Source organism: Sciurus carolinensis, chromosome X, assembly GCF_902686445.1.
Source record: "Sciurus carolinensis chromosome X, mSciCar1.2, whole genome shotgun sequence".
Lineage (NCBI taxonomy): Eukaryota > Metazoa > Chordata > Mammalia > Rodentia > Sciuridae > Sciurus > Sciurus carolinensis.
The window spans coordinates 92,844,685-92,866,826 of record NC_062232.1 but is presented as its reverse complement, the minus strand read 5'-3'; the positions used below and the strand labels follow the sequence as shown (position 1 = coordinate 92,866,826).

Genomic DNA, 22,142 nt, shown 5'->3' with positions numbered 1-22,142 from the left:
AAGGATGCCAAAATGTCCCCCTGCCCCAAATATCCCTCCAACCAGCCTTTCCTGGGGCCAAAAATTCCTAGGAGTAACCTTTTTCCTTAAGGGTTATTATTAGCTCTGCTCTTGATGAATTTGAGCCTGCCACTCTCCCTTTGCATTATGTTATAAAGTTTTCCAATTTGCTAAGCAAGATGGTTGCTGGCAGGAGATCTGAGAGAGTGCACAAGACTCTGTCAGAGGCTGGTAAGAAATTGGCCTTGTAGTTTGATTGCAAGGAAAATAACCTTGAGCTTGGATTTGTTGAGAAATGTGAAATTGAACAGACATGTTCATTTGACCTAGCTATGGCCATGTTCTCAGAATCTGAGCAACTCAATAGCATTTGAGGGTGTGCTGTACAACCAGAATACGTTACACTGGCACTGTGAAAGGAGCTAAAACAAATCCTGGCCTGCTCTATAGGAGCTGACAGTCACAAAGGCAATATGGGGCACACAGATGAATTAGAACACATTGTAAGGCTATGTATTTTTTAAGTGTATGTTATGGTAGCACAAAAGTCCTGTAAGTTTTGGAAAGTTGGGAAGAAGCAGAACCACTATATCTGGGTTTGTGTGGGTTATATCTTACACAAAAGCACCCTGGTAAAATGTTCCAATGTTATACTTAGGTAGAGAGGTTAGGACAGAAAGTAAGAGAGTCCATCACCACCAGACACTGAAAGTAAGCAATGGAAGAAGATCCAATGTCTGATTGGTCTATCACATAAAGGGAAAGGCTATTCCAATGTAGATGAATGAAAACCTCTTGGATATCAGATACTTAGGGAAGTTTTAGATCAATATGGTTACAAAAGTCACACCATAGTCTTGCAATTCAACTTAGATCAAGGGTTGGAAATAAAACAGATTTCTATATACCAGGTGATCTTGCTGTCCATATTGTTCACTGTTGTAATCCCAACATCTAGCATTCAGTAAGCAACCAACACGTCTTTGTTGAACAAATAAATGTATAAATGAATACCTGCCTTATTCTTCAATTCATAGCTCATCCTGTTCAACCAAACCTGCCAGGTGACATATTATTTGCTGATCTTTAGGATTCAGGTGCTATCTTTATACTCTCATTGTGTACTTCATGGTATTCCCACCACCACCACTGGATAGTCATCTCTGTGTACTCAACACCTAACAGAATGCTTGGCATGTATGTGGTAGGTTGCCCAGGACGGGAATCAAACACTGAATGGGTGAGTAATAATTAACTGATTCATTATAAATAAATGGAAGAATACTGTTGAGACAGTTATATGCAATGACTTCTCTATTAATATTACATAGTAATTCCCAACCTGAGATCACCTGAGCACCAGGAGAATGGAGTGGTAGCAATCAAGCTGTTTTTAAAAAGCTTAATTAAAATTATAAGGGAAGTAGATGTAATGAGAAGCACCAAAAAGCCTCCTAAACTCAAAAAAAGTTGACTATAACTTGGCCCACTGCATGTTTCCACTTTTTGTCAAAAATCAAATACATCTTCCTGCAGACTTCTAGAAAATTATTTTTAAAAGGACATGGCTGCTTATTTATTCATTCATTTATTTGCAGTACTGGGGATTGAACTCAGGAATGCTTTACCACTGAGTTACATTCCCACTCCTTTTTATTTATCTTTTTATTTTGAGACAGAGTCTCACTAAGTTGTTGAGGCTGACCTTAAACGTGCAATCCTTCTACCTTGGCCTTCTAAGTTGCTGGGATTACAGATGTACACCGCCATGCCTAGCCCTGCTTATTGTTTAAAACATATACAAACAAAAAGCTAAACTCACACAGGAATTTTTTCAAATGGATCATTTCCAGATGCCAGAACATCTAGCCATGTATATTAGAAAATAGCTGAATATGCACAGGAGTTTTATCATCAGTCTCCCTTTCCAAGTATGTCTAGAGGTAGAATTATATGTTTAAAAGTGTAACTCAGTTCATTTGAAGAAATGCTGATTGACTACCTATTAATTTCAAGAACTGTGCTAGAAAAACATAAATGTATTTCCAAGGATGGCAGATGGGCTCTTATGGGGCATCGAAGGGCAAAATGGGAATTCAAGGTTTGTTCCTGGTACTATCAGCTCAGACACATAGGAGAAGGAACCAACAATTATATAACTCTTTCTACATTCCAGGCAGGAGCTTAAGAATTTGAGGTTGACTTCTACAACAATTCTGCTTAGTAGGTATTTCCCATCATTTTTACAGTTGAGAAAACTACAACTCAGAAACTTTCATCTATTGATCTGAGGTCACACAGCTAGGAAGTAGCAGGGCAGTATTCCAAATCCTGGTTTATTAGACTCCAGAACCCCTTGCTCAGTCCACAATGGCATGCTGCCTCTTGCTGTTTCATCTTGCTGTTACCTCCCACCCTCTGCATCCTAAATTGTCTAAACCAATCCCATATCCTATGGCAGGATTTAGGGCAGTGATAATTATTATAGCCATAACTGTGTATGTGTGTACGTATGTAATTTTATGATTGAAGCCATCTCAATGCAGGGTCTCATCAAGGGCATTCAGTTTGCTGGCATATTCTTTGATGAATTTGGAAAACATAATCTATGTCTCTCCTTATATATTTTGGGGTTGACAGCTAAATTTTTCATCATAAGTTTAAATGGTTCCAAAAGATGTAATTTTTGGAATATGGTAGACTGACATTTAAAATAAAACTATCTAATTATTCATTCAAATATATCTAATAGAATCTAAACATCACAGTAATTTGTTCCTCAAAACCAAGCATATGTTTAAACAATAAAAGGCTAAATTCTTCTTTAAGGGCAGAAAGTTTCCATCATTCCATCTTCTTCTAGAATTCTTATTTCCATTATATATTAATTCCACTAGAATTAATTCCATTAGAATTCCACAGGATTTAATTCTAATTTTACATAATTTTTACATTTAAGGTCTTTTGTTATTTCATTACATTGTCATATTTCTTCATAATAAAAATGAATTGAAATTTAATTTTTATCCTTTGTAGTCATAAGGTAATAAATGTTAAAACCATTCTCCCAAATTTAGTTATCATTCAATTATTAGTAGTACAAAACTGCTCAAATAAACACAAATCCTTTATAAATACCCATTAGGTTAAAAATTACATGTTGATTGGAAATATATTTTTTAAAGATGCAAAAAGGGGTTTTTCTCCCAACTGGTTATTATAGTCATGGATGAATATGGAGTAATATTCAGGAACAGGATTCAGCATCAATTTTATTTTGTTTCCTTTTTTAAGAAACTAAATGCTAAGAAACATTTCTTATATCAACAAGTATATGTGAATGGATAGACTTTTATAATGCCAATGTCATTTAAATTTTGGAACCCAGAGGTACATGCCAAATAGTCATATAATGATTTTTCATAAAATAATATTTTTAACAATCTTATCATCTGCCAACTTGATTACATTCTCCTTAACTAATATTGAATGCAAAGAATTAGAAACCACCTGACTTAGTAAAGAATTTGTTATCCAAGATTACAGTCATGTAATTTCTTCATTTTTAGGAAGTGCTACTGAGGTAGGTGACCTCTGAGATAGACTCCCATTGTCCCTGCCTCCTGATACTTGCATTTATGCAATGCTTTCCCCTCAAGTGTGGGTTAGACCTAAGGACTCACTTCTAACCAAGACACTATGGCAAAAGTATGGAGATCTAGTGTACAGCATGGTAACTACAATTAATAATAATATATTGTATATTTGAAATCACTAAGACAGTAGATCTTAAATGATCTCACCACAAAAATATACCCGTGTGACATGATGCATATGTCAGTTAGCTAAATCTAATATACATGCATATATATGTATATATGTCATATTTCACAACATAAATGAGTACAACTTTTGTCAATTATACCTTTAAAAAGCTAGGAGAAACAAAACATGGCAAAAGTGATGTCTTCCCAGAATATGTTGTAAAAAGACTGGCTCTTCTCTCCCTCTTTCACTCGGAGGGAAGACTACTACCACTACCATGTTATAAGCTTTCCTATGTAGAAGCCCACATGGCAAGGAACTGAGGAAGGCTGGTGGTCAATAATCAGCAAGAGACCAAGACCCCCAAGGAACTGAATTCTGCCAACAATTATGGAAGTAAACGTAGAAGAAAATCCTCTTGCAGTTCAGTCTTAAGACGAGATGCCAACTCTGGCCACCACCTTGATTATAGCTCTGTCTTACATCTTGAGCCAGAGGCACACAACTTCACCATGTGCAGATTCCTGATCCAAAGAAACTTGAGATAATAATGTTTATTGCTTTAAGCTCTAACTTTTGAGATAAAACCAAAAAGGCTTTACTAAGACTTATTAATCATTATAAGTATACTCATTATTGTTTTACTTAAAGGCACCTTGTTTAATTTAATACATTGAAGACACTTCATGATGTGACAAATAGAATTTTTTTTATTTTTTACGGACTGCATTTTGATTCATTGTACACAAATGGGGTACATCATTTCATTTCTATGGGTGTGCACAATGTAGATTCATTCCGTTCATGTAATCATACATGTACACAGGGTGATGTTGTCTGTCTCATTCCATCATCTTTCATATCCTCACCCCCTCCTCCCTCTCATTTCCCTCTACATAATCTAAAGTTCCTCCATTCTTCTCTAATCCCCCACCCCACCACTCCCATTATATATCATCATCCACTTTTCAGGGAAAATATTCGGCCCTTGATATTTTGGGATTGGCTTATTTCACTTAGCATGATATTCTCCAATCCCATTCATTTATCTGCAAATGCACTAATATTCTTCTTTATGGCTGAATAATATTCCACTGTGTATGTATACCACGTTTCTTTATCCAAACATTTTTATAAAATGCTATTGTCTTATATATTTTATTTATTTTCTTTTTTTTGGGGGGTGCCAGAGATTGAACTCATGGGCACTTAATCCCTGACCCACATCCCCAGCCCTTTTTTGTATTCTATTTAGAGACAGGGTCTCACTGAGTTGCTTAGCACCTCGCTTTTGTTGAGGCTGGCTTTGAACTCACAATCCTCCTGCCTCAGCCTCCAGAACCGCTGGGACTACAGGTATGTGCCACTGCACCCAGCTCTTATCATATACTTGAAATACAATTTTACCAAAACTTTAGACCTGTAGATTTAGCAATTTATAGAAAATATCTGTCATGTAGCCTAACTAGTGAAGCCAATCATCATTTCCAAAACAGATGACTAAATCAGATTTATTTTCTGTCTCTAAAAGGACGACTTCATTTTTCAAGTCAATAAATGTGTCACTACTTATCCCTATAACGACCATTTCATTTGTAAATTCAAACTCTAGAATGGATAGACAGATGGAAAGAAAGAAAGAGCATGCAGGCTTGCTATGAGTTTGCCACCAGGATGAAATAAGGTAAAATAGAATGTAATATTACTTCCAGTGCTATCTTTGCTTTTCTTTCACAGAATTAATTCTCCCTCAGGAGGAATATTGGGAAATGGAGAGGTGAGGTCATTAAAAGAAAATTGTCATCATTCTTGCCAGCCCACTATAAATTATTTCAATAATCCAACATCGGCCAAACCATCCTGTGTCTAATGCCAAGCCTCATTCTTCATAGGAATATGTATAAAACACAGTAATAGTAAAACCTACCATGGATATGTGATATGTCAATTAAAAGTGTCTTCTTAATATCTTAGTGTCATGGACCTTTTTGACTGACTCATGTAGCCTTTGGATTCCTTATTTAGAAAGATACTTTTAAATATATCAAAAATAGTATTCACTTTTGAAGAGATTGACAAGCCATTCCTAAAATTCATATGGAAATATAAGGAACTCTGAATAGCAAAAAATAATCTTGAGGAAGATTAACAAAGTTGGAGCACTTACACTTCTCAATTTTAAAACTTACTATAAAGCTATAATAATCAAAACAGTGTGGGACTGGCATAGGGTAGATGTATAAATCAATGCCATAGAACTAAAGGTGGAAAAGAAATTTATTTTTTTATGTTGATGTAGTTTTTGTCAAGGGTGCCAAGGGAATTCAATGGAGAAATATATTTTTCAGCAAATTATCCTGGGACAACTCAATAACCATGTGTAAAAAATAAAGCTATTGCTAAAATTAAACTCTAATGAGAAAATACAGTAGATACTGGGAAAATTGTTTATCCATATGTAGAGGAATGAGATTAGATTCTTATCTCTCACCCTGCACAAAAGTCTACTTGAAATGGATCAAAGGCCTAGGAATTAGACTAGAAACTATGTAACTCCTTGAAGAAAACATAGGGTCTGCCCTCCAACATGTAGGCACAGGCAACAAATTTCTCAAAAGAACCCCTAAAGCTCAGGAAATAATGCCAAGAATCAAAAAAATAAGATGGCATCAAATTAAAAAGCTTCTGCACAGCAAAGGAAACAATTAGGAATGTGAAGAGAGAGCCTACAAGAATGGAAGAAATTTTTTTGCTAGCTATTCTTCTGAAAGAGGATTAATATCCAGAATATAGCTGGGTGAGATGGTGTGCAGCTGTAATCCCAACAACTTGGGAGGCTAAGGCAGAAGGATCAAAAGTTTGAGACCATCCTTAGCAACTTAGCAAGGCACTAATCAACTTACCAAGACCCTGTCTTAAAGTAAAAATAAAAAGGGCTGGGGATGTGGTTCAGTGTTTAAGTCCCCCTGAGTTCATTCCCTGGTAAAAATAATAAATAAATAAATAAACAAATAAATAAATAAGATTTAAAAATATATATGCATCCAGAATATATAAAGAACTCAAAGAACTTAACATCAAAGAACCAAAAACCCAATTAATAAATGGGAAAATGAACTAAACAGACACTTCTCAAAAGAATAAATACAAATGGCCAACAAATACATGAAAAAATATTTAACATCTTTAGCAACGAGGGAAATGAAAATCAGAACTACACAGAGATTTCATCTCACTCCAGTCAAAATGGCAGGCATCAAGCATACAAACAATAAAAATATTGGAGAGGATGTGGAGAAAAAGGAACACTTTTACACTGGTGGTGGGATTGTAAATTAGTGCAATCACTATAGAAATAAGTATGGAGGTTCCTCAAAAGACTAAGAATGGAACCACCAAATGATCCAGCTATACCATTCCTCAGTATTTCTCATAAGGAAAGAAAGTCAGCATACTATAGCAATACATGCATACCCATGTTTATAGCAGCACAATTCACAATAGCCAAGCTATGGAACCAGCCTAGGTGTCCATTGATGGATGAATACATAAAGAAATTGTGGCATATATATGCAATGGATTTCTATTCTACCATAAAGAAAAATGAAATCATGTCATTTGCAGGAAAATGGAAGGAAGTAGAAAATATTATATTAAGCAAAATAAGCCAAACTCAGAAATTCAAGGATCATATGTTTTCTCTCATATGTGGAAGCTAGAGAGGAAAATGGAAAAGAAAGTTGGGGATGGATCTCATGAAGATTAAAGGGAGATAAATAGAGGAAAAGGACCAACAGGAAAGAAGAGGGATGGGAAAGGGGAAATACTGGAGAATGATATTGGTCAAATTAAATTGTAATATTTTATGCATGCACAAATATGTAATAATGAATCCTACTATGATATACAATTATAATGTACCAATAAATATATGGAAAAAAGGAAGGGAATGCTTGAGGAGCAGAACCTTGACCCAGCACCTGAGAAGGAGCATAGGGATTTAGATGAGTATGGTGTCTCTGCACCAGCTGTCCTTGATCCACATTCATGTCCCTACTGGTGCCATTTTGCCCTTTTTGGAATTCCTCTGTTGCAATTCAGTTTTTTCAAAGTGTTGCAAGGAACACCCTGAATTCTTTCTGGTTAATGGCTTCATACTTAAATTGAACAAGCCAAAAAGATATTCTGTCATTGGGCTAGAACTGAACCAAATAATTTAGAGATGATTGTTTCGAAGATGAATTCTGGCTTCAGAAACAAATCAGGTCCAGACAAATTTAAGAAACTATTTAGGGGCGATCCAAGATGGCGGCCTAGAGGGAGACTGCACCTCCGGTCGCTCCACAACCCAGGAGTTAAGAAGGGGAGGCATTGAGAGACTCGGACTGAAGTGGAGCCACGGGTGAGTCTGCCCACTGGGTAAAGCTCGGCCCGGGTGGCAGGCCCAGATAGAGGTGGCTTATCGGAGCCGGGCAGGGCAGCTAGAGCCATCCACAGGCAGTCCTGCGCACTCCGGCGGTGGGCCCCGCCCACACAGCCAGCTTCTCCAGGTTCTCGGAACGGAACTGGCCCGCTAGTGAGAGCCTGTCTGAACAGAGCACGCTCCGAGTCCCGGAGCCCCTGCAGTGCAGTGTACTCCTGCAAAGAACCAGTGGAGAGCCTCGATCTGCAGTCAGCCTCAGGGATAAGGGCAGGGCAGCCGGAGACCTCTTCAGGCGGCTCTGCCCACTCCGGCTGCGGGCTCTCTTCACGGGGCGATCCAAGATGGCGGCCTAGAGGGAGACTGCACCCCCGGTCGCTCCAGAACCCAGGAGTTAAGAAGGGGAGGCATTGAGAGACTCGGACTGAAGTGGAGCCATGGGTGAGTCTGCCCACTGGGTAAAGCTCAGCCCGGGTGGCAGGCCCAGATAGAGGTGGCTTAGCAGAGCCGGGCAGGGCAGCTTGAGTCTTCCCAAGGTAGTCTTCCACACTCCGGCAGTGGGCTCTTCCCACACGGCCAGCTGCACGGTGCAGGCCCACAGTGAGAGCATTTCCGCACAGAGCCAGTTCCAAAACGTGGAACCAGTAGGGGGCTAGGGGCAGTATTCTTCGAATGAGCTGCTTTATCAGATTCCTCCAAGACATCAGGCTACTGAAGGCTGGGAGGTGATACACTGGAAATCTACTGGGACACTATAAGCCAATAGTGGAAAACTGCAATATCTCAGGGTCCCACTGACAACTGACCATTATGAGAAAACAAGGGAAGAAAATGTCCCAAACAAACCTAGATACTACATCAATAAAACCCAATGACAGCACAGCAGAAGAAATGTCAGAAAGGGAGTTCAGAATGTACGTAATTAAAACGATCAGGGAAGCTAATGAGGAGATGAAAGAGCAAATGCAGGCATTGAAGGAGGAGATGAAAGAGCAAATGCAGGCATTAAATGATCGCACCAATCAACAGTTAAAAGACCAAATACGGGAAGCAAGAGATCATTTCAATAAAGAGTTAGAGATACTGAAAAAAAACCAAACTGAAATCCTTGAAATGAAGGAAACAATAAACCAAGTTAAAAACTCCATAGAAAGCATAACCAATAGGATAGAACACCTGGAAGACAGAACCTCAGACATTGAAGACAAAATATTTAACCTTGAAAACAAAGTGGAACAAACAGAGAAGATGGTAAGAAATCATGAACAGAATCTCCAAGAACTATGGGATATCATGAAAAGGCCAAATTTGAGAATTATTGGGATTGAGGAAGGCTTAGAGAAACAAACCAAAGGAATGAACAATCTATTCAATGAAATAATAACAGAAAATTTCCCAAATCTGAAGAACGAAATGGAAAACCAAGTACAAGAGGCTTATAGAACTCCAAACATACAAAATTACAACAGACCCACACCAAGGCACATTATTATGAAAATTCCTAACATACAAAATAAAGACAGAATTTTAAAGGCCGCGAGAGAAAAGAATCAAATTACATTCAGAGGGAAACCAATAAGAATATCAGCAGATTTTTCAATCCAGACCCTAAAAGCTAGAAGGGCCTGGAACAACATATACCAAGCCCTGAAAGAAAATGGATGCCAACCAAGAATCTTATACCCAGCAAAACTTACCTTCAAATTTGACGATGAAATAAGATCCTTCCATGATAAACAAAAGCTAAAGGAATTTACAAAAAGAAAGCCAGCATTACAGAACATTCTCAGCAAAATATTCCATGAGGAAGAGATGAAAAACAACGATGCAAATCAGCAACAGGAGGCGCTAGCCTAAAGGAATAGCCAAATAAAGGAGAAACCGAATCATGTCAAAAACAAATATGAGTCAATTGACTGGGAATACAAATCATATCACAATAATAACCCTGAATGTTAATGGCCTGAATTCATCAATCAAAAGACACAGACTGGCAGATTGGATTAAAAAGAAAAATCCAACAATATGCTGCCTGCAAGAGACACATCTCATAGAAAGAGACACCCATAGACTAAAGGTGAAAGGATGGGGAAAAACATACCATGCACACGGACACAGCAAAAAAGCTGGAGTATCCATCCTCATCTCAGATAATGTGGACTTCAAACCAAAACTAGTCAGAAGGGATAAAGAAGGACACTACATGCTGCTTAAGGGAAGCATAAATCAGCAAGACATAACAATCATAAATATCTATGCCCCGAACATTGGCTCATCCACGTACGTCAAACAAATCCTTCTCAATTCCAGAAATCAAATAGACCACAACACAATAATACTAGGCGATTTTAACACACCTCTCTCACCACTGGATAGATCGTCCAAACAAAAATTGAATAAAGAAACTATAGATCTCAACAACACAATCAGCAATTTAGACTTAACGGACATATATAGAATATACCATCCAACAAAGAATGAATACACTTTCTTCTCAGCAGCACATGGATCCTTCTCTAAAATAGACCATATCTTATGCCACAAAGCTACTGTTAGTAAATACAAGAAGATAGAGATACTACCTTGCACTCTATCAGATCATAATGGATTGAAATTAGAAATAAATGACAGAATAAAAAACAGAAACTTCTCCAATACCTGGAGACTAAATAATACACTATTATATGATGAATGGATAACAGAAGACATCAGGAGGGAAATAAAAAAATTCTTAGAAGTAAACGAGAACAAAGACACATCATATCAAAATCTCTGGGACACTATGAAAGCAGTACTTAGAGGAAGATTTATTTCATGGGGTGCATTCAAAAAAAGAAGTAGAAATCAACAAATAGACGAGTTAACACTACAGCTCAAAGCACTAGAAAAAGAAGAGCAGACCAATACCAAAAGTAGTAGAAGACAGGAAATAGTTAAAATCAGAGCCGAAATCAACAAAATCGAAACAAAAGAAACAATCGGAAAAATTAATAAAATAAATAGTTGGTTCTTTGAAAAAATAAATAAAATTGATAAACCCTTAGCCACACTAACAAAGAGAAAGAGGGAGAAAACTCAAATTACTAAAATTCGGAATGAACAAGGAAACATCACAACAGACACGAGTGAAATACAAAACATAATTAGAAGCTATTTCGAAAATCTATACTCCAACAAAACAGAAAACCTTGAAGACATCAACAAATTTCTAGAGACATATGAACTACCTAAACTGAACGAGGAGGACATACACAACTTAAATAAACCAATTTCAAGCAATGAAATAGAAGAGGTCATCAAAAGCCTACCAACAAAGAAAAGTCCAGGACCAGATGGGTTCTCAGCCGAGTTCTATAAAACCTTTAAAGAAGAGCTCATTCCAATACTCCTCAAACTATTCCATGAAATAGAAGAGGAGGGAACCCTACCAAACTCGTTCTATGAAGCCAATATCACCCTGATACCTAAACCAGACAGAGACACATCAAGGAAAGAAAATTTCAGACCAATATCCTTAATGAACATCGATGCAAAAATTCTCAACAAAATTTTAGCAAATCGCATACAAATATATATTAAAAAGATAGTGCACCACGATCAAGTGGGTTTTATCCCAGGGATGCAAGGTTGGTTCAACATTCGGAAATCAATAAATGTCATTCACCATATCAACAGACTTAAAGTTAAGAATCACATGATTATTTCAATAGATGCAGAAAAAGCATTTGATAAAATACAGCATCCCTTCATGCTCAAAACACTAGAAAAAATTGGGGTAATGGGAACATTCCTAAACATTATAAAGGCCATCTACGCTAAGCCCATGGCTAATATCATTCTAAATGGTGAAAAACTGAAAGCGTTCCCCCTAAAAACTGGAACAAGGCAGGGATGCCCTCTTTCACCGCTTCTATTCAACATCGTCCTTGAGACTCTAGCCAGAGCAATCAGACAAACCAAAGAAATTAAAGGGATACGAATAGGAAAAGAAGAACTCAAACTATCCCTGTTTGCTGATGACATGATTATATATTTAGAGGAACCTGGAAATTCCACCAGAAAACTTTTAGAACTCATAAGTGAATTCAGTAAAGTAGCAGGTTACAAGATCAATGCTCATAAATCCAATGCATTTTTATACATAAGTGATGAATCTTCAGAAAGAGAAATTAGGAAAACTACTCCATTCACAATAGCATCGAAAAAAATAAAATACTTGGGAATCAATCTCACAAAAGAGGTGAAAGACCTCTACAATGAGAACTACAGAACACTAAAGAAAGAAATTCAAGAAAACCTTAGAAGATGGAAAGATCTCCCATGTTCCTGGATAGGCAGAATTAATATCGTCAAAATGGCTATACTACCTAAAGTTCTATACAGATTCAATGCAATTCCAATTAAAATCCCAATGATGTACCTCGCAGAAATAGAGCAAGCAATTATGAAATTCATCTGGAAGAATAAAAAACCTAGAATAGCTAAAGCAATCCTCAGTAGCAAGAGCGAAGCAGGGGGTATTGCAATACCAGATCTTCAACTCTACTACAAAGCAATAGTAACAAAAACGGCATGGTATTGGTACCAAAATAGACAGGTAGACCAATGGTACAGAATAGAGGACATGGACACAAACCCAAATAAATACAATTTTCTCATACTAGACAAAGGTTCCAACAATATGCAATGGAGAAAAGATAGCCTCTTCAACAAATGGTGCTGGGAAAACTGGAAAACTATATGCAATAGAATGAAACTAAACCCCTATCTCTCACCCTACACAAAACTCAACTCAAAATGGATCAAGGACCTCGGAATCAGACCAGAGACCCTGCATCTTATAGAAGAAAAAGTAGGTCCAAATCTTCAACTTGTTGGCTCAGGATCAGATTTCCTTAACAGGACTCCCATAGCACAAGAAATAAAAGCAAGAATCAACAACTGGGATAGATTCAAACTAAAAAGCTTTCTCTCAGCAAAGGAAACTATCAGAAATGTGAAGAGAGAGCCTACAGAGTGGGAGAATATCTTTGCCAACCATACCTCAGATAGAGCGCTAATTTCCAGAATCTATAAAGAACTCAAAAAACTCTACACGAAGAATACAAATAATCCAATCAACAAATGGGCTAAGGAAATGAACAGACACTTCACAGAAGAAGATGTACAAGTAATCACCAGATATATGAAAAAATGTTCAACATCCCTAGTAATAAGGGAAATGCAAATCAAAACTACCCTAAGATTTCATCTCACCCCAATTAGAATGGCGATTATCAAGAATACAAGCAACAATAGGTGTTGGCGAGGATGTGGTGAAAAAGGAACACTCATACATTGCTGGTGGGGTTGCAAATTAGTGCAACCACTCTGGAAAGCAGTGTGGAGATTCCTCAGAAAGCTTGGAATGGAAACACCATTTGACCCAGCTATCCCACTCCTTGGCCTATACCCAAAGGACTTAAAATCAGCATACTACAGAGATACAGCCACATCAATGTTCATTGCTGCTCAATTCACCATAGCCAGATTGTGGAACCAACCTAGATGTCCTTCAGTTGATGAATGGATAAAGAAACTGTGGCATATTTATACAATGGAATATTACTCCGCAATGAAGAATGATAAAATTATGGCATTTGTAGGCAAATGGTCGAAATTGGAGAATATCATGCTAAGTGAGATAAGCCAATCTCAAAAAACTAAAGGACGAATGATCTCGCTGATAAGCGGATGAGGACATATAATGGGGGGTGGGAGGGGCTAGCATTAGGTTTAGGGTTAGGTTTAGAGTTAGGCTAAGGAGAGCAGTAAGAATGAAGGAAAGAAGGACTGTGTAGAGGGAAAAGAGGGGTGGGAGGGGTGGGAGGGGTGGGAGGGGTGGGGGGGAGGGGAAAAATATAATAAACATCATTACCCTATGTAAACGTAAAAAAAAATAAATAAATAAAAAATAAAAAAAAAAATAAATAAATAAAAAAAAAAAAAAAAAAAGAAACTATTTAGAGGGGCTGGGGAGATAGCTCAGTCGGCAGAGTGCTTGCCTTGCAAGCACAAGGTCTTGGGTTCAACCCCCAGCACTGAAAAAAAAAAAAAAAGAAAGAAAGAAACTATTTAGGATCATTCAACAATTAATTCAAAATGGGCACTTATATTTTAAAATGATTTTAACTTGATACTAGTAAACTAACACATGTTATTTTGCAAATTTTGGAAAATATAGAAATGTATGAAAAAGAAAATAACAATCATTCCCAAGTCACAACCAAGAGACAACCTCTTCTAATGTCCTACTGTGTTTCCTTTCTATGTGTATATATGTATCTGTTTGCATGTATGCACTATTTTAATAAATATTGAATATTTAAAAAGGAGAAATATAGGAATAAATCTTCATGAACTTTTGCTAGGCAATAGTTTCTTAGATCAGAACAGCAAAAGCACCAGTGACAAAAGATAAAATGACTTAACTACATCAAAATAAAACATATAGAATTATAAAAATTATTTTAAAATATTTACCAAAATATTTTTTAAATACAAATTCATGATATGGTAATATATGTGCTTCTTTACTAGCTTACTAGATAATGAAATCTAGCAGTGGGTCTAAATTCTTAATTTCAATCTAAAAGGTTTATTTTTATTTTGAATTTATTGTTCATTGGACCCAAAGCCATTTATTCCCTCTTAGAAAAGACAGGGTCTCACTAAGTTGTCCACTAACAGCTGGGTTAACCTACTTCCTATGTTCTTAACCATTTATGTGAGTAATATCTGAGAATATTATGAAAACCCAGAAAAGAAGCAAAACACTCAAAATTTTATATACAATTTTAATAGATTATATTGATTCCATTAACTTTATCCATGGAATCAGGATTAAAAATCCCTGTTCTTCTGAATGCATCCTTGAACTCAGTCTGCTAATTCTTCAGTTTCTAAAATTTTTTTTTTAGTTGGAGATGGACACAATGCCTTTATTTAATTTATTTATTTTTATGTGGTGCTGAGGATCAAACCCAGTGCCTCACACATGCTAAGCAAGCCCCTCAATCTGCTAATTCTTTAATATGATAGCTAAGCACTGTTGCCTTGGAGAGCAAAATTAAAACCTTTATGGAATATCTAAAAGTCCAACAAGCAAGTTTTAGGACTCTGGCAGATTGAATGTGCACTCAAAAACCACTCTAAGCCCACACTGGAAGATATTGCTCTCATTTTTTAATTTTTTTTTTTTTTTTAGTTGTCAATGGATCTTTTTTATTTAATTTAATTAATTAATTAATTTGTTTGTTTATTTATTTATTTATTTTTTGCAGTACTGGGGATCAAACTCAGGGCCTTGTGCTTGAGAGGCAAGCACTCTACCAGCTGAGCTATCTCCCCAGCCCTATTTTATTTATTTTTATGTGGTGCTGAGTATGGAACCCAGGGCCTCACACAGGCAAGGCAAGTGTTGTACCACTGAGCCACAACTCCAGTCCCATCTCCTTTTTAAGGTCTCATTTGCTAGTAGAGATTTCCATTTTTGTCCTTATAGTATAAGCTTTTAACTGAGAAGGCTATATTACTTCCATATTCCAGAACCCATTTGTCCCTCAAGAGTATTTGCAACAATTTTTGGGGGTATTTTCTCTGTAGATGTATTTAATTTCTTTTGTCAGAACGATCAAAACATAACTAATTCAGGCTGCTTTCCTCTTTTATTTAACTATCAAGAAACAGTGGGTCAAGTTTAATATCTGATAAATACATTCTTTCTGTCTCCAAAAGATGATCTCTGTTATTTTATACATAATTATATTAGTTCCCTATTAGTGTTGTAACAAATTACCTTGAGTGTGGTTGCTTTGAAACAGCGCAAATTTATTACTTTATGGTTTTTGGTGTCAGATATCTGAAATGGGTCTCAAGGGACTAAAATCAAGGTATTGGTTGAACTTTCTGAAGGTTCTAGCAGAGAGTCCATTTTCATGTCTTTTTCACCCTCTAGAGGCTGCCTATATTCCTTGGACTGTGGTCTGTTTTCATCTTAAAAGCCAGTAATGGTTGTCTTTCTTACATTTTATCACTCTTTACACTGACTCTCTTATCTCCCTCTTCCACTTACAAACTTCCTGTTACATTGGGCCCGTCTAGATAATGTAAGATAATCTATTCATCTCAACATTAGCTAACTAGGAGACTTAATTTATTTTTCTAAATTTTTCTAAATTACTAGTATTAGTATTGGTATTAGTAGTAGTAGTAGTAGTAGCAGTGGTGGTAATGGTGCTGGGGATTGAAGCCAGGGGTGCTTTACCACTGAATTACACCCCCAGTTCTTCTTCATTTTTTGGGACAGGGTCTCACTAAGTTGCTGAGGTTGACCTTGAACTTGCAATCCTCCTGCATTCCTCAGCCTCCCAAGTCACTGGTAATTATAGATGTGCACCACTGCACCTGGTTGTAAGAAGATATATCTTTAAAAGTGAGATTACTAGGTATGTGCAATTTGAATTTACAGGGTATATCTAATTTTAATTTATATAGCTACTGACAGATTGCCCTTTATAGAAGCAAGTAGAACATTTAGGATAAGACATGGGTGCATTTTGCAGTTTTCCATCTCAAAACCTCGAACTTCTGTCTTTCATAGGATCATGCTGATATTGAGTGGAAGTTTGCGAGGACAAAGCTCTGGATGAGTTACTTTGATGAAGGTGGCACCTTGCCACCTCCTTTTAACATCATCCCCAGCCCCAAATCATTTCTCTATCTCGGTAACTGGTTCAACAATACCTTCTGCCCCAAAAGAGACCCTGATGGTAGACGGAGAAGGCACAACTTGAGAAGCTTCACAGTAAGACTTTTAAAAACTGTTTCTTTTTAAGTACAACTGTTTCCTCCCTTTTCTCCTTTGGACACTCCCTATTTTAAACATCATAAAAATCACCTCAACCTACTTATCTTTTGGAGATTTGTCAGGCAAGTGATCCCATGTCATTCTCCACTTCTAATATTTAGAAAAATATTTAGATGGGTGGGTGGGTAGGGTGCTGGGAGACTGCTGATGTAACCTCTCTGTCCTTTTTCAATTACAGGAACGCCATGCTGACAGCCTGATACAAAATCAACATTATCAGGTAATGCTTCTTTACAGGGACTAAACACAATCGTCCCTGGTCAGTTCTGTGGAATAAAAACAAACTTCACTCTGGCTATGTCTGGATTTGATGAGGGTAGGAGGCTTGGAAAGGTTGTAATTCATCAGAAGCTGAAGTCACTCCTTGGAGTGGAGTCACCTGCTTTATAATCCTTTTCATAGCCCTTTAAGAATGCCTCAGATGGATCAGCAATGTCCATAATATAGAAAGTTACCCTTGAGGGACTTGGGCTATAGCTCAGTGGTAGAGCACTTGCCTAGCATGTGTGAGGCACTGGGTTTGAGCCTTGGCACCACATAAAATTAAATAAATAAATATATTGTGTCCACATACAATGAGAAATTTTTTTAAAAAGCTATCATTGAGATTAAGTAAAATAGGACATGTGGCTGTTCAGTCAGTCAACAAACATCTGAGACCTAGTGTACATCAGACATTAACCTAGACACTGGAGAGATCACTGTGGACAAGACAATCTTTCTACTCTTATATAGCAGGGATTAAACACATCAAATAAATCATTATGTGATTACAAGGATCAAACGTGATGTGAACAAAAGGCACAGAGTAATGGGCATATATAATAAATAAGGATATATGACAGGAGGAAATTAACCTCAATGAAGTAAAAGCTTATCTGCATGTCAGGAACTTAGGTCTTCCTAAATTCCAATACGATTTTAATCAAAGAAACATATAAACACTTCTATCTCACCAGCCAGAAGATAACCAAGCATCCAAATATGTGAGATATCCCTTGAGAGTAATCATTGCTGATCACAAATAAGAGACAACACTCTCTTGCCTTCCTAATTAGCAGAAACCCCAAGTAGAAAAATGTTCTGCCAGGCTTAAAGCAGATTCAGTCTTATTCTAGAAGTTACTTCCCCAACTTTGTGCCCCTTAGACCAAAACTAACAAAGAAAACCAGAAAATACAGAATATGGTAGGTAACCCTTTTCTCACTACTCCTGCCTCCAACCCTTATTACCTTAGGCAAGATTCATTGCCTTCATTTTCTGTTCCATAGTCCTCACCAAAAAAATCAGTTGCTGGGCTTCTCAATGATTTCTTCAAGTTCCCAGAGTAGCAGAAGTAGTAAGTATAGCATTGGATATTCTTGAAGTCAACTTGAAGTAGAATTGAATTCTAGTTTTTACATTCACTAGTTGTGTGGACTTGGAGGCATCAGGCAATGTCACTGAGCCTGTTTCCTCATGTGTAAAATGGGAATAACAGTAAAAATTAATTGTGTTGTGAATATTGAGTGGTGGGTGTGTTGCCTGGCATAATGTCTGACACATTGCTGTAAGTGGTAGCTATCATGGTCATCATCACTAATATAGATCATGCTATGTGTGTGCCATTCCCCTGGAGGCTAAAAAGAGGCCATCCATGTAAAGAAGTATTGGCTGACTCTAAGAAAAATATCTTGCTTCCCTATGTCATGTATGATTACACGGATGGTGTGAATCCACATCGTGTACTACCATAGAAATGAAAAGTTGTATCCCATTTGTGTACAATGAATCAAAATGTGGTCTGTAAAAATAAAAAAGAATATTTCTAGAAAAAAAATATCTCACTTATGTAGAAGACTTAGTGACTCTCAACTTTATAGAAAGAGGAAAAAAACTTGTTTTACTAGGAGTATTTAATAGTAGTAGTATTTAATAGTAGTTTAATCCACCTGAAGGGAAAGATACTGACTGTAACCATTCAAGGATTATTACACACTCACTATTGTATAAATATAAATACATGTTTACCTAACACTTGGGTAGAAATTCTTCCTTTGGGGGTGAATTTGACTTTACTGGCACACTGTTATCAAATCCAGAGATTCAATAATTCGTTTAGCCAATGAACTTAACTCATTTTTTTTTTGCAGAAAATGTCTGGATCCTGTGAGGATTTTCTGTTTGCAGGGATGGTCTATGCATGTTTTATTTTCTGTGTAGGTTTCTTATTTTATTTCTGAGAGCCTGAGAAAGAAACTGAATGTCTCATTTTTTTTTAATTCCAGGAAGTTATCAGGAATTTAGTAAAAAGATATGTGGCTGCTATGATAAGAAATTCCAAAACAAATGAAGGGCTAACAGAAGAAAATTTTAAGGTAATTTAATCCTGAAGTGGTTTCATTTCTCATTTCTTAAGTATCATTTAATCTCCACAGTCTTTGAGATTTCTGGTGGTGGAATTTCCCCTGCCTGCAATACAGCAAAACCAGCAACAGTTCTTATTCTAAGAGAGTAAGTAGATCGAGAGATTTTACCAATGTCCGTCACACCAGTTTTTCGAAAAAAAGAAACCTGTTCTACGCATTCTTTTAATAGTCTGAGTGTTTCTCAGTGTGGGAATTGCATTACTTTAAATGACGTGCCAAAAATGCCAGGAAACTTAAAGGCCTTCTTTGCCTGAAAAATATAAACACCAAAGAATCTATTATTAAGTCTTAAGAAACTCTACCACTAAATACAAACATTTTCCTATTGGAACTAGCCTAAAACAGTGATTCTCTTTTGTCCCCCAGGGCACATTTTGCCTTCTGTAGATATTTTTCATTGTCACACTGACATCTAGTGGATAGGGACAAGGTTGCTAGTAAACATCCTACCGTAAACAAGAGAGCCTGCCACAGCAAAGAATTATCCAGCCCAACATGTCAATAGAGCCAAGGTTGAGAAACCCTAGCCTAAAACATATATATGTATATATATAATTTATATATATGTATATACATATAGAACATATATACATACATATATGTATGTATATATATAAATTATATATATATAATTTTTCCTAAGTCCCACAGAAAGGCCATTATCATAATCCATAGACCTAAGTCATCTGTTGAGGGCCTACTATGTGCCGAGCACTCTACTAAGTGCTAGGGTACACTGGTGAGCAAGATCTAACGCACACCTCGTTTCATGGAGTGACAATAATAATGTAAAGTGATAAAAGATTGAGTATTCTGACAGGGTAAACACAAGGCACTGTAGAAACACAGAAAGGAGGGACACTCAATTGGTACTTTGGGGGTCAGGATAGGCTTTCTAGAGGAAGTGATGTTTAAGCTGAGACTTGCAGGAAGAATCAGATAAAAGAGAGTTGAGAAAAGTGTTCAAGACAGAACAGCATAGATAAAGGTCCAGAGACAGGAAAGATGTTTATATGGGTGAACAGTAGAAAGCTTGGGGAAGAAGAAATGAGACTGCAAAGATTGACAGGTACCACAACCTGAAATATCCTGTATACACGAAATGGCATTTCTACTTTTTCCTAAGGTCAGTGATAAGTTACTCACATTTTTAGGCAGCGGGAGGACATGCTCAGATTAAAGCTTTCAAAGATGGCTTTTAAAGAAACAGTCTAACATCTAAGCAGCCAGTTAGGAAGAAGAGACATTTCATAAGGACTTGAATGAACAGGGCCCCCTATCTCAAAACAGCAGTTCCATCACCTTTCACTTCTCTGATTTCATTCCTTGGAATCTTAATAGTTTTCTTCTCCAATGGTGCTTTTCTATGCAATAACCGAGTCAGTGCTCTAATCTAATACCTTGTCACTACTAGTCTGTTGATGTGCTCCTGATGGGAGGTTGTGAAATCAACTTTACTCACTACACAATCTTTCAAACTAATTTTTTTTTCTTGTGCTTGAATAGTGCAAATTTTTTCAGATATCATGTATACTTTGTGGTTTGCTATTGGGCAAGACCTAGAACATTCCAGAGGGTATTCAATGTGCCCATTTTGAACTTCTTCAAGCTTTTGGACATACATGTCTGCCCTCTTTCCCTAGGAATTAAAGCAGGACATCTCCAGCTTCCGATATGAAGTGCTTGACCTCTTAGGAAACAGAAAACACCCAAGGAGAAGCTTTTCCACAAGTAGCACTGAATTCTCTCAGAGGGATGATACCAATGATGGCTGTGGTGGGGCTCGGGCCAAATCCAAGAGCGTCTCATTCAATTTAGGCTGCAAGAAAAAGGCCTGCCATGCACCACTCATCAGAACCATGCCAAGAGCCAGTGGTTCCCAGGGGAAGTCAAAAGCTGAGTCATCAAGCAAACGCTCCTTCATGGGTCCTTCTCTCAAGAAACTGGGTCTCCTTTTCTCAAAGTTTAATGGTCATATGTCTGAACCCAGTTCAGAGCCGATGTACACAATTTCTGATGGAATCGTCCAGCAGCATTATATGTGGCAGGACATCAGATATTCTCAGATGGAGAAAGGGAAAGCAGAAGCCTGTTCTCAAAGTGAAATTAACCTCAGTGAGGTAGAATTAGGTGAAGTCCGGGGTGCTGCTCAGAGCAGTGAATGCCCTCTAGCCTGTTCCAGCTCTCTTCACTGTGCATCCAGCATCTGCTCCTCGAATTCTAAACTTTTAGACTCCTCAGAGGATGTATTTGAAACTTGGGGAGAAGCCTGTGACTTGCTCATGCACAAATGGGGTGATGGACAGGAAGAACAAGTTACAACTCGGCTCTAAGTCAAGTCCCTATCACCTGTTCTGGAACTCAAACGAAAATTTGTAATTTCCTTACTCTCAGAGGTGACATAGAATATGACTCCCTCACTGCCCCCCTAGCAAGGAGAGTGAAACTCCTATTATTTTCACTTTCCATAGCCACATTCCCCATTTTTTGTTCTTGTTTTATTATTACTATTATTTGCCTTTTTAGACCTATTAACACTAAGTCCATCTCACAACCAACTGAAGGGGTGTCGCCCCTAATCAGCAGAGGTGCAGTCGGGTGCTTAACCCTTTTGCTTTGCTCTCGTTTTCTTACCCTTGCT

The 22,142-nt window shown here is 37.3% G+C and overlaps 1 protein-coding gene across 1 annotated transcript in view; it reads left to right on the top strand.

Moving 5' to 3' along the window:
• Trpc5 (transient receptor potential cation channel subfamily C member 5) overlaps nucleotides 1-21,834 on the top strand; it is a 272,621-nt gene extending 250,787 nt beyond the window's left edge. Inside the window, exons 10-13 of the mRNA XM_047536079.1 lie at nucleotides 16,827-17,030; nucleotides 17,272-17,313; nucleotides 19,361-19,450; nucleotides 21,145-21,834. Coding sequence (XP_047392035.1) covers nucleotides 16,827-17,030; nucleotides 17,272-17,313; nucleotides 19,361-19,450; nucleotides 21,145-21,834 — 1,026 coding nt within the window. The remainder of the gene's footprint in view (nucleotides 1-16,826; nucleotides 17,031-17,271; nucleotides 17,314-19,360; nucleotides 19,451-21,144) is intronic.
• The last annotated feature ends 308 nt before the right edge of the window (nucleotides 21,835-22,142 follow it).